Source organism: Chelon labrosus (genome assembly GCF_963514085.1).
Source record: "Chelon labrosus genome assembly, chromosome: 20".
NCBI lineage: Eukaryota > Metazoa > Chordata > Actinopteri > Mugiliformes > Mugilidae > Chelon > Chelon labrosus.
In genome coordinates this window covers 4,051,793-4,064,871 of record NC_140353.1, presented here as the reverse complement: position 1 = coordinate 4,064,871, position 13,079 = coordinate 4,051,793, and the positions used below count along the sequence as shown (strand labels likewise).

General features: G+C 45.1%; 1 protein-coding gene across 4 annotated transcripts in view; it reads right to left on the bottom strand.

The window, feature by feature from the left end:
- numb (NUMB endocytic adaptor protein) overlaps positions 1-13,079 on the bottom strand; it is a 39,089-nt gene that overhangs the window by 7,755 nt on the left and 18,255 nt on the right. For 3 of the 4 annotated variants that reach the window (XM_084569786.1, XM_084569789.1, XM_084569788.1), the window contains exons 2-3: positions 11,328-11,464; positions 4,516-4,590 (exon numbers count right to left, since the gene is read on the bottom strand). In XM_084569786.1, the coding sequence (XP_084425912.1) occupies positions 4,516-4,590; positions 11,328-11,453 (201 nt within the window). In that variant the 5' untranslated portion in view covers positions 11,454-11,464. Of the gene's footprint in view, positions 1-4,515; positions 4,591-11,327; positions 11,487-13,079 lie in introns of those variants that run through there. The other variant, XM_084569787.1, reaches the window with a different exon arrangement.

The window sequence follows — 13,079 nt, the reverse complement described above, 5'->3', positions numbered from 1 at the left end:
TGGGATTGTGGAAGGAAAAGGGATTTAGATCTCTGCAATAAAAACCTGCTTAAAAAGACAAAAAAAAAAAAGGATAACACCAACAAAAATGTAACACAATATGCCATGTATATAATGTGTAAAATGAGATGAAACTACAGCGGGAGCAGGGGGGGGGGAGAAGCTTTCCTCGGCAGAAAGGATAGCTGAGCTTTGACAGATGAAGGTGAAGCCAACAAGGCAAAACTGAAACAACTGAAGCAGGAAACCTGGCCTCATTTCTAAGTATGTTGGACACACCCCACAGTCAAACCCTTTTCATGGCACAACCAAGTGTTGGTGCACAGTAATTCTCTTACCAAGACAACCACCAGCAGGATGTGCAACAACGAATTACACTTCTTGCGCAACTTCTGTCGCAGGGCTACTTTGTGCAACGGCAGTTAATACAGAGCGTTCTTCATCCTGCAGCCTCTCAAATAATCTAAACCTAACACAGCAGCAGTGAATGGGAGCAGGGTTATGTGCCAACAAGACACCATCCGATTTTAATAGAAATTTGTAGCAATGATACGCAAACAAAACCGTGGCAGTGCAGGTGCCAGGCTGAACTAATTTCAGCTTGGCATCAGCATTTCAACGGTTTTGTGCACCGAGGTGTGAGGTAAACCACAAGGAAGCATCGACCAAGGCTGCTTCAATCACATGCAACAGCAACTCACAAGTTCCTGGGTCCAGATCTCTTAAATATTCAGCATTTCCCCTTGATTGCACAGGTTTCTTTTTAGTGTAGCTACATTAGAGCTAAAGTTAATTATGTCGGTTAGCTTGATATGGAGGCAGCGCAAGATCTAACAGCAAATGATATAACATTATGACCACTGACAGGAGAAGTAAATAACATCGACCATCTTGTGATAATTCAATGTCCTGGAGGGAAACTTTTGGACCTGGCATTCATTCATGCGGATGTTACTTAGACATGTAGCACCCACCTAGACCAGACCAGGCACCCCCACCCCATAGCAATGACACTCCTTGATGGCAGCAGCCATTCCCGGGAGATGAAGAACAGCACAAGGTGTTGACCTGTCCTCCAGATTCACTAGATCCCAAACTGATCAAGCATCTGTGGGATGATCCACAGAGGCCCCTCCTCTCCAAAAAGGCCCGTGTGCATTCTCTGATGAGTCACGACTGTTTTGGAGGCACAAAGGGAGAGCTCGTCTCCACTGACCATGAAGTCACATTAAGCCTCTCATCACTGAAGTAAATGCCAAAACATAACAAATTCGCCACGCTGACAGCGGGCTCGGAGCGTCTGGTGAACCCAGATGGAGATGCTTGTTGCACAACACAGTTACCGAGGCAACAAGAACCTGGAACGTCCACCAGCGACGGGCAATGAGCGAATCGCTTTATATGTGGACGGGGGTTAAGCTCCGGAGTGAGGCGCACATTCCGTGCTAATGCTAGGTGTTTATTTTAGTTTACTGCGGAAATACATCCAGTGAGGTAAGTTTTCAAACAATGTGATGTTAAAGTATTCAATGAAAGTGCACGTCGGATGGATTTAGATCCATTGTCCATGAGGCTACCCGGTGTTTATGTAGAAAAGTACAAATGAAATTCCTTTGGCATCTTGTGTTAGGGTGTGCCACCCAGTCATTCACACTGCAATAACTCAGAATACACCTCTAGCACCTGGGCCGAGGGCCAACAGCAGCAGGAAGTGATGTCACGATGACACCAAGAAAGGGCAGCTAGGAGAGGTTGATGCCGCAGTGCAGCCTCCTCCTCCTCCTCCTTCTATCCTCTGAGTCACGGGTCGCAGAGCTGTGAGAAAACTCTCATTACCGTCCCAAAGGCTGCTGGGAATACAGCAACTTAAAAGCCGTAGCTGTCACACACAAACACAGACACACAAACACACACTGACTAACTGACAGCTAGGCCAACAACATGCACCCTCCGGCACCGGGAACACACATGGACATCTAAACTCAACAAACGTCTTCTTCTCTACTTGTTCATCAGCTCGCTGTTTGTCTTCCTTCTTCTCTTCTGCCTGAGCCGAGACGTTAAAGTGCTGCTGCTGTGAGCGTTTGTCGGTGATGTGGCTGCAGTTAGCCGATTTCCGTGAAACCGTTTCCTCTCATCAGCCACACATTAAGTGCCTACAGGTGTAGAGCCTGGTTCCTGACCAATTTAGTTATTAGTTCCTGGAAATAAGAGTTTACTGCCGAGCAATATTAACTCACATGCTCTCCACTGGTAGGGTGCTGCATTTGTTGCCTGGCAACAGTCAGCTTATTAAAGAGTCAGTGAGGATGAACTGGGATCTATCAGGGCCTCGCTAATTGTATATTTGTTTTAAGAGGAGGTTCTTTGACGTGGCCCGCGTGCATGAGGGGGCTGTTGTCTGTTTACAGAGACCTCAAATGACATTAGGTCTGCGGGCTGAAGGCCTATGAAACAAATCATCCATCAAGAACTCCTCAGTGAAACCTCATTTCGTCAGTCAAATGCACTTTTTATGAGCAAAACGGGATAAGAGCATGGAAGTCTTTAAACCTTTAACTGAAAGTGAAGTGATGGAAACTAAGGGCAGAGTGACACAGCATGACCTGACTCATTTCTGTTTATCTGCACCATCTCCCTGAGCTCCGGCGCCGAATGTTAATACCAGAATATTAATTGTTTCCTATTACGAAATTTTAAACTTAAGAATCGCAAAACTTCCCCAAACTTTTTTTTTGCCTGTGTGATCTTAGCGTCACAACGTCTTAACGAAAAAGACAACAATGCTCATGTGAAGGGGCAACATAACAACAAGTATGAAGTGGTTATTTCTGCCACTTCCTGCAAGACGAGCTGCGCAGGATAGAGGTAAACTGCTGTATCCAGGCGATGGCTCAACAACACCTTGCAAGAATATAATGGTGGCAGATGGACTTACTTTATTTAGTTTGTAGGAGAGGACCTTGAAATGCTGCCAACCTGTTAGTTTGCTGCCCACCTTATAAATGCAGATCAATAAAGCCATGCCAGCTATCGAGTAAGGCCTCCGGGTAACGAGGGAGCGAGGGAGGAGACAAGAGGAGTAAATGTCATTAGATGAAGGAGGAGCCCCGCAGGAGGAAAGGAGGCAGAAGCACCCGCCTTTTCCTTTTGAGTTGGCTCCATTTTGTCCGCCCTTGTTAAAATGACTGTAACTCAATCTGACCTCGCAGCCTTGGGCTCCGTGGGCACCATGTGACCTCACGGAGCACCAGTGTGTGCATGCTGCTGTGTGTTTGAACAGACAAACATATACATACATACAGCATGTTTGTGTGAACTGGTCGTCTGTTTGCTGTGCCTCTGGGTGCACTTCTTCCGGTGTGTGTTTCAGTGTGTACAAATAAGCTCCGTCGGTGTGTGAAAATGTTTTATGTTGCATGTTTGTGTCATACAAGTCACGTATGAACCTGTGCCTCGTGAAAATGTTTTTGCACTTGTGTCTAAGTGAGAAAAAATGTAAATGTGAGACTATATTCTCTCATCTGTGTTGCACTCTAATGAGCATTAATTTTTAATTGAAAATGTACTCATAAAATATTGACTCATTATCAAGCATGTTCCTGGGGTTAATTGTACTAACAAATTACTCCCGTAGCTCAAGCGGTTCTCAGCACTCATTAAGGACATATTCAACAGGACTAAGAGGCCTTTTACACAATCTAATTCCGAGAAGAATGGGTATTGACACCAAGAAACAAGGTGTGAATTATTCTGAGTCATCTCTAATGGAAACTGAAAGCAGACACGGCTAATTTACCTTTGTTGGCACAGAAATCAAATTTCGGTGAGTCCTCAGACACAAGCAACACTAATGACATACCCGCTAATCCTCATGAATGAACTCTGATCATACAGAGCATAGACAGGCCTCAGCAGCAGACCTGTCGACTCAGGTTTGGCCCCGACTAAAGAGAGTCAGCCTCCTTTACCCACGGGGGTTTATGACCTGGGAGGGGCCATTGCAAAACAACTGACAGCATGGAAAAGCAATTGCACCACGGCTTTCCCCGCCGCTTTCCCCTTCCCGACTGCTCCCCAAACTGGAATTTGTTCCCTTTCACGCAACTCCGCCGGAATCTACCGCAGCAGGAAGTACAAGCCGGCCTATCTGCTCCGACTGAGACAGCGTACAAGGAGGGTGAGCGACAGGAAGAGATGTTCAGAACAGACCCTGACGATCCCGGAGGTTGTTCGAGAGCCACTTTGGGTGGAGACCCCCGCTGACAAAAGGAAACAGTGGCGTCTCCAAGTGTAGAGAAAAAGAGGCAAGAATAAACAAAGATGAGAGAATAGGAAGAATAAAACTGTACACCGACAGGTCAATGGAGGGCTGCCACAATATATAGATTTTGGAAATGGGTAAAAAGAAAAGGAAAACAATGGAGGAAAAAGATAAGAGAAAGAGGAAGTAGAATATCTAGAGTTTTATAGCCTCCTTCCTGGAAATCAGGAGGCTTTTCTGGAGAAACCTACCGTCTTCAGCCGCTTCACTGCATCCTCACAGATGTGCATGCCTCTGGACTCCTCCACCTCCACATGTCCCAGGTACTGCAGGGCAGAAAGAGGACAGACAGGGACAGAGTGAATAATGCTGCGACAATCTGTGGATATCTTTACTCAAGTTTAACTAAAGCCATAAAAAAAGTAAACTCTGGAATGAGAACGGATATTTAAATTAGTCCAAACTGTCTCATATCCCCCTGGTGCCCCAGCGCTGGTGATTTATACACTTAATTAATTACTATTCCGAGGTCAATCGCAGTTCAATTGCTCCCTACTCGACCCCTAAAGTTGTCCGTGGGGGAAAATGATAAGCCATTCCCTTGAAAAATAGGCAGATGCAACAGCAAAGTGTGTCTGATCCTGCGAAGGGAGCGATTACATGACCAAACTAAAATAAACACACAAAAGGGCAAAAATAGGCTGCTCTGTGCTCGTGCACTGGGCACGCAACCAACTCTTAGCGTTGAACTGTGAGCTGACGGAAACACAAATTAGGTTGTATATTTTTTCTGTTCGGCTTCACCACATTCCTGGTATGAGAGGGTCATTGCAACACAATTAAGACGGGGGCAAGCAAAGCTGTCCGTCACGGAAAACTGACTTTCTTTTGACTGTCTGTTTGGCCAGGAGCTGTAAACTCTAAACACGGCTACTCCCAACAATATATTACTGCAAAGAGGCTTCCCAGAGCATGTTATCGCAGAGACAGGCCGCTTCGGATGAAATAAACCTGCCTCCACTAACTCCGACAGCAAGAAGAACGACTTTATTGTGAGACCAGAACATGTCGGCGTCTGGCCTCCGTCAGCGTTATTCCCCTCCTGTGGGTCACAAGTGGAAACATGGAGGTCTGAAGGTACGGATACATTACTAAACCACACACGGCTCCTTATAATTCAACATAGCCACATCAATAATTAACACAAAATCACACTTAATACACTAAATAAATAAATAAATTGATACTGTATTGATCCCACAAAGGGGAAATTATCTCTCTGCATTTTGACCCATCCAGTTGTTCACACAGTAGTGTTTACAGTTGGAGCAGTGGGCTATAGCCTCTCAGGACCGCGCCCGGGGAGCAGTTTGGGCGCCGGTTAGATGCTTGATCAGGGCACCTCAGCCATGGACATGGCTGGAGGTGAACCTGGGACCCCTCAGTCCCAAGCTGCACCTCTGACCACTACTCCACAGCTCCCTTATTACTTGTGCATGCATATTATGAAGACTTACTCAGATTTCCTTATTTTTTAATCATTTATAATAGTGGTTGTGAGTTTTTTTTCTGAATGAATGAGGAGGAGCACCCCTGTTGAGTATTGTGGGTCTTTTATGCGACCCAGACCGACTCCAAATGTGGTCAGAGATCGGATCCCTCCTTCACATCTGTCGCCTAGATCGGATTTTAATGTAAGGTCTGAACAGGACCGTCATGTGGGTACCACTCATTCATTCATACATTAACAATACGCAATTAAAGAAAGAAAAAGCATAAAGGCATGCCAGGGAAACCTCAAAAACCCTCAAGGTTCTTGAATAGGAGGGTTCCCCAAAAGAACATTTAAACTTTAACCAAAAGAAAAGCAATCAAGACATAAAACAGACGACAAAACAACAAAAAAACACAGCTTACACCCGCAGATAATCCTGATAAAACCTAAACTCCCACCCAGGCATTTAAAGTGAAGGAGCCAGTTGGATGAGAAGTGAAGCGTAACCCTACAAATCCAGCTGTTTCAACTTTGTTATTTGAAGGTTTAGACTCATCTAATTAATTAATTAAGAGACGAGAAGTGTTAGCATGTGAGACACACTTCAGGAAGTTGCAGTAAAAGATGAGTCACATCAACACGTTCACTCCTCTTAGACATTTCCTGGGGAACCCTTTTGATTCAACCACAACCTGCATAAAGAATTATGTCGAAATCCTGCTTGAGCATGTTCAACTGAAGCTGAATGAAAAGAAAGGTCGTCTCCCTCCATCCCCCTCCTCCTGGACCTGAAGCAGCCTCACGCCCTGCTATGTGTCACCCTGGAGTCACAACCCTGACCGCTCCAGAAGCCATTGTGCGTGCTGGCCCGGAGAGGAAGTCCTTACCCTTTCCTTACAGACACACACAAACACACAGCGAGTGCCGCTGACCCACGCCTGTCAACCCCACCCTCTGGCCCTGCTATTTCGAGAATGTGACGCAACAGCTGTGAGTCACACAGCCGCTGTATTAGAATACAAATGTGTACACGCTCGTAGATGTGCACAATAAAGCGTGTGGGCTTTTGAGGACAATGTTGATGCGAGGAGGCAGCTGTGGGTAGCGAGGACAATGGAAGCAGCAGCGCCGCTAATAGGGGATCAGCCAGGAGACGTGGCAGAGGTGGGATGAGTAAACGCAGGGGAGGCTTGAAGTGTCACAACAGACGCTCCGTCGCTGCGTCTTCCTGCATCCTGTTTGTAATTAGCCGGCAGCAATAGTCTGGGGGCTGAGACGTTCACACTCAACAGATGTGCTCAATCAAAACAACAACAGAGAATATCACCTGAACGTCGCGTGGTACATGTGTTGATTAATTTTGTTCTGAAAGCCAGATTTGTTTGTGGGCCCCACGGTGGGATTAGTGCCACTTGGCAGTAATCCTGCAGCGGGATATGATTAGATGGAGGCTATACGTCGTGAGATTCATACAGATGTGCTGTAAGTGAAACTGCAGGTGTGTTTCAGATGAGATGGATTTTTATTTTTCTATTTCTGTGGTTCCTCCCTCCCTCCCTCCCTCCCTCCCTCCTTCCTTCCTTAAAGCCACCCTTCATTCTGTCCTTCCTAGTTTCCTTCCATCCTTTCATCCTGCCTTATTTCTATACTTCCTTCCGTCCTTCACTCCTTCCTTCATTCCTTACTCACTCCCTTCCTTCCTTCTTTCCTTCCATCCTTCCTTCTTTCCTTCTCTCCTCAATTCCACCCTTCATTCTTTCCTTCCATCCATCTTTCCTTCTTTTCTTCCTAGTTTCCTTCCAACTTTCCTTCTATCCTCACTTCCATCCTTTCATCCTCCCCTCCTTATTTCTATACTTCCTTCCGTCCTCCCTTCACTCCTTCCTTCATTCCTTACTCACTCCCTTCCTTCTTTCCTTCCATCCTTCCTTCTTACCTTCCGTCCTTCCTTCTTTCCTTCCGTCCTTCCTTCCTTCTTTCCTTCCATCCACCCTTCCTTCTTTCCTTCCATCCTTCCTTCTTTCCTCCAATCCACCCTTCACTCTTTCCTTCCACCCATCCTTCCTTCTTTTCTTCCTAGTTTCCTTCAATCCTCACTTCCATCCTTCTTTCTTTCCTTCCTTTCATCGTCCCTCCTTTCTTTCCATCCATCCTCCCTTCCTTCCTTCTAATCATCCCATCCGTCCTTCCTTCCTTCCTATTTTCCTTCTCTTTTTCCTTCCATCCTGGCTTCCCTCCTTCCATTCTAACTTCCTTCATCCCTACTTTCCAACGTCCTTCCACTATCCCTTCCTTCTTTCCCCCCTTTCCCTCTTCCTCCCAGAGAAGGATGGATTTGTGGCTAATAATCACAACAACAAGTCAAACAGTTGAGCAGACCAACCCACTATTGCTTCAGCATTTATATATTTATTCTGAATGAACGCTTAAAGATTTTACGTAAACAGCTTTCTGGCTCAGAGCTAGGTGAGAAGTGACACGCTTGTCTCGTATCTGTAAAGTAAATACGAAGCCATAGCTAGCGGCTTGATTCAACAGTGGACCACAAAGCCGTAGACCCAGCAAGGTCAAGGTGAGATTTCACGTTGGCATAAGCAAGAAGCCTTATCAGTACCAATTAGATAGATAGAGCTGACTTTGTGGCCCAAGTCCTCTGGATGGAAGCCAGATGGATTTCGGGAGCTAATTAAATGTGCCGGTCATAAATCAGTGAAAGATTCTGTCATGTTCAGTAGAAATTCCCTCCTGTAAGCAGCCTGACAAGCAGCTTATTTCAGTGGAGTGAATAACTGTTTATATCTGCAGAAAAGAAAGCTCACACACAAAAAAAATGACACACATTAGCTTTCATACAGAAAAATGTACCGAGTCCAAATTCAACGAAGGACATATACATTCAGGTTTCCTTCTCATTTGTTTCAGCAAGCATTACACCCATTGTCAGCCTTGAGCCGTCTCATTAGGCTGACATTTTCCTACCAAAAACAAAAGGCAAAGTCTTCATTTTTCTGCATTGACAAATCACCTTGAATCATGAATAATTGTCCAATTTTAGCTTGAAAACGACATACGCAAGCATAAACGCACCCACGGAGAAAACATGTCGATAACCAAATAAAAAGAGGCTGTACGGAAAGACGTGGTAGTCAGTGGAGAGCTGGGCAGAGTGGAGGAAAGCTCCAGCCCAGAAAATTAAAGCCTAATTTCTCCCAGTTTGAACACCACCACCACAACCAATTTTTCCCCTATTAAACTTTTTTTTTTTAAAAAAGCCCTTCGACTTCTGCTTCTTCTCTGCACGTCCTCTCCTAGCCTCCTATTTGTTACTCTGTAGTGCGGCAGTCGGTGATAATTTCACCGCAACTATTCCAACCCACACGACTCTGGGCTCCTCGGAGGCACCTAGAGCGGGAGACAGGGAGCAGGAGGGGGAGGAGAGGGAGGGATAAAGGAGTAGCATGGTAGGTTGCACCGTCACGATGAAAGCCAGGGGAGAAAAAAAAAAAAAACATAAATGCTGGTGGAAAAGTGTGTGTGTGGCTGCAGACGTATGGCGAGGAAAGCATGACAACCAGAAATAGGCTGTTCACCCACAGTGACTCATCTATAATTCACTGACCTCTTTCACTACTGTGATTATGAACACTTATTAAGTTTAATATTTGTTTAGTGAAATGTCTACAACTGAAAACCTGACCTGGATGATTTAAAGAAACAGATTAAAAGTGCAGAAAATAAAACGTTTGCAAGAAGAAACAGAGGAGTAGCTGCTAAGAAACAAATCTAGCTATCGAGCGGGGGAGCAGGTGGAGGAGGGAAGGTGTGTGTGTGTGTGTGTGTGTGTGTGTGTGTGTATGTGTGTGTGTGTGTGTGTGTGGGTGGGTGTGTGAGAGAGTCGAAGGTGACATTTTGAATCTAGGATGCTCCACATACAGAATAAAACTGACACACGTGCTTAAAGACATGAAACGACACACACCTACATCTGTTCCACAGGTGCCTTCATATGGCCATCTCAATAACACAGAAAGATAGACCTAACAGCCCTAAACACCTTCTTTCACTTCTCAATTTCCCCCTCTAGTTTAAGGGAAACAGGATAACACGGAAAACATCCCACAACGACCTGTTCTCTTGCTCATGGACGATGCACATCTGCTGACCAACAACTAAGATCCTCTGTTCAGGAAACCCTTCTCTTTCTTGTATCTGAAGACTATTAATCCTAAGTGAGGTGAGCATGTGGACCCATGTGATGAGAGGAAGCGTACCGTTGCACTTCTGTTTTGCAAAAGTGGAAGCCTTTGTTGCCAAAATAAGGTGAACTCTCCACCCCGTCCACTGCAGCGCAGCAGGTCGGAGTGGTGTTCTGTTTTGCACTGCAGAGACCTGAATGTCCCAGACGTCTTTTGTATATTTTGCAGCAGATTCAAGTCCACTGAGCACGTAAACACTGATCAGGCATAACATTATTGACCTTGTGCATCATGTGTCTGGCATGTAGTTAGTGGGGGGTCCTTTGGGTCCTATGGGTTGAGGGGAGGGGGCTTTGTGGATCATCCCACAGATACTTGATCAGTCTGGGATCTAGTGAATTTGGAGGCCAGGTCAACACCTTGTGCTGTTCTTCATGTTTTTTTTTGTTTTTTTTTAGTTGTTCCAGAAGCGTTTTTGTGCTACATCCTGCCGGCTAGTCGCCGATCTTGTGACAATAACAACACAGACGCCTCGAAGAAGACAGGTGAGGTGCCCAGTGGGTCATACTTCACTAAAGATGAAGCCCAGAATACGTAAGTCAGTCCTGATATACAACAAAAGTACTACTACTGCAGTGCATCTGCTAACGCTAACAGTGCATCTGCTAACGCAAACAGAGGAACGGTCCAAATCCTCATAATAACAACTTCACCTGCGGTAACAGAGAGAAAGAGGCCGCACACCAACAATTTACTGGCAAAGGCTTCGGAGATATACCATTATTTTATATCCCGGCTTGAAGTACTATTGTACTTGTAGTACATGCTACTGACGGTGATACACGTATCTGCAGCGCACAGTAATGATAAGTTCATGTGTTTATGTTCAGTTCTGTTGTGTTCTAATAGTTGGCATTGTTGCAGTAGCCCACGTTCAAGCTTCAGTCACCTTGCAGAAACGCCCCTGTAGCTTCCTTTGTGTGAGACCCTTCAGTAAGTATTCAGGTCAAGAATATAGATGTCAACGTTGCAAAGCATTTCTTTCTACTGTGTTTTTATGTGTGACGTCACCGACCAGTCGACGTCGTTCAACCATTCATTCACCAGTCAAAATGTTGTGGCTGATCGGTGTAGATCTCACAGGTTTGGAAGGCTGCTGCAGATAATCACGTAACCTAGATAAGAGCTGTGCTCACACTCTCTGAATGCTTATGATTAATCACAGCCATGGCCTTGGGGAGGAAGGCGGCACGCAGAAGTTTCTCAGCGGTATGCCACAGTGAGGTCAACACTGCACTCCGCTAGTGAGACGGTGATTCTGTGGGATTGGGGGGGGGAGAGTTTACGTGCGAGGGAGAGTGTTGGGAGTCACCTTGACCGCGAAGCTGCATTTGCCGCTGCGGACTGCCTCCTCGTCTGTCTGCCACTGGTGCGGCCGACTTGACTCCGGCACGTAGACGTCTTTCTTCCGGCGGAAGCTCTGCCGTAGCTTATTCATCGCTGAGCTCCCTGCAAGCAGAGAGACAGAGAGAGAGACGCCTTAATAATAATACCAGGGTGAAAACTGGGCTGTCAGCAGCAGGAAAGTATATAAAAAAAAAAAAAAAAAGGTGCAGGACAGTCTAAAAGTAGAGTAATACCAAAAAAAGGCAAAAGCAGACCATGTTATGTAATAAAAAGTTGCAGTCAATAGCGTATGTCAACACAGAAATTAGTCCACTTCCTGAGTTTGATAATGGATGAAAAGCTGGGGATTGTGCAGAACCACATTACCAGAAAACCACTCTCTGGAGTCCTCTTTATTGCCTGTAAATGTTGAATCTTTTAAACACTGACATCAGCGCAGAACCGGGAACGCTGTTTTCTCTCTGACTCACCAGGAGGAACAAAGAGCTGGAGTCTCTGCTGTTTGAGGAGTCAGGGCAGCCCAAATAAAAGCCTTTTAACCATTGAAGAACTGCAGGATTAATGATAGCTCAATGATATTAGGCTATTTTTTTGATTATTAGTGGAATACGAGAGTTTAGTTAAATGAATTTTTGTACTTTCTCACTCAACTAGAACCGGAACGAATTGAAAGATCTCCACATTTAAAAAAATACAGTTTGTCAAGATGTGGTGTGATATTTTTGTGGCTTCCACCTTACGTGCTTCCTTAGTTATTGCATCAGTTATTACACACTGATAACATCTCGGAAATGTGACGACACGTTGCTTAAAAATAGATCAAATAAAGGAGGAAAAAAAACAAAACACAAGCAGGTGACTGTTCAGGTTAAAAACACACTCACAGGTAAGTACAATATATTTGGAACAAGGGGAGCAGTGAAACTTTCAACAACCTACTTGGTTTATAAACCCACTTACAGTTTGCTCACTATACAGGAAACATAAAAAGTAGTTCAGAGTTGAACCACTCTTTATGTTTCCTGTATAGTGTGCAACTGTAAGCGACACTTAGGATGTTGTCACTTTTTGTGTAACTTCCCACTAAAGTGATAAAATAATCCTGTAAATCTGCGATTGCCTAACCAGTAACGTTTGTTGCGCAAATATACCTTCTATTAAGAGCTTGATGGATGGATGGAGTTAAAACTAAATTCAGATTTGTAGTATTAGTTTGTAAAGATTGCTCAGGGTTGAGTTGTTGTTTTGCAGGTTCACAGAATTTAAAATAATCCAAACATTTAAAAATGCATCACAGTTAATTAGGCTAGCAACAGCACTTGAAACAGTACATGCATGTCCTCTTGGCTCTGAGAGAGACGGATTAACAGGCACAAAAAGCAGAGACCCAATTAAAAACTGCTGATCCAAACTAGAACTGAAAGGTGCATCCATCATCCAAAGCCTGGCTCGCGTCTCCGGAGCAACTCATAACTGGGGACCAGAAGTCATTCAACCGTGCCGCTCTTGACTTCTAACACGTGAGCAGAGCATACTCCTCCGCTAACAAGTTGGACCCACTAACTTCTGAGCTGCCGAGGATCTGGCGGGATTAAAGGTCTTTAATCCAGGAGAGCCGAGTGTCTGCTCACATACACTGCTCATACAAGAACAAGCAGCAGCAGCATAGCAGCATGCACTCCCACATGCTGACGGCGATCGCACACATATGCAGCTC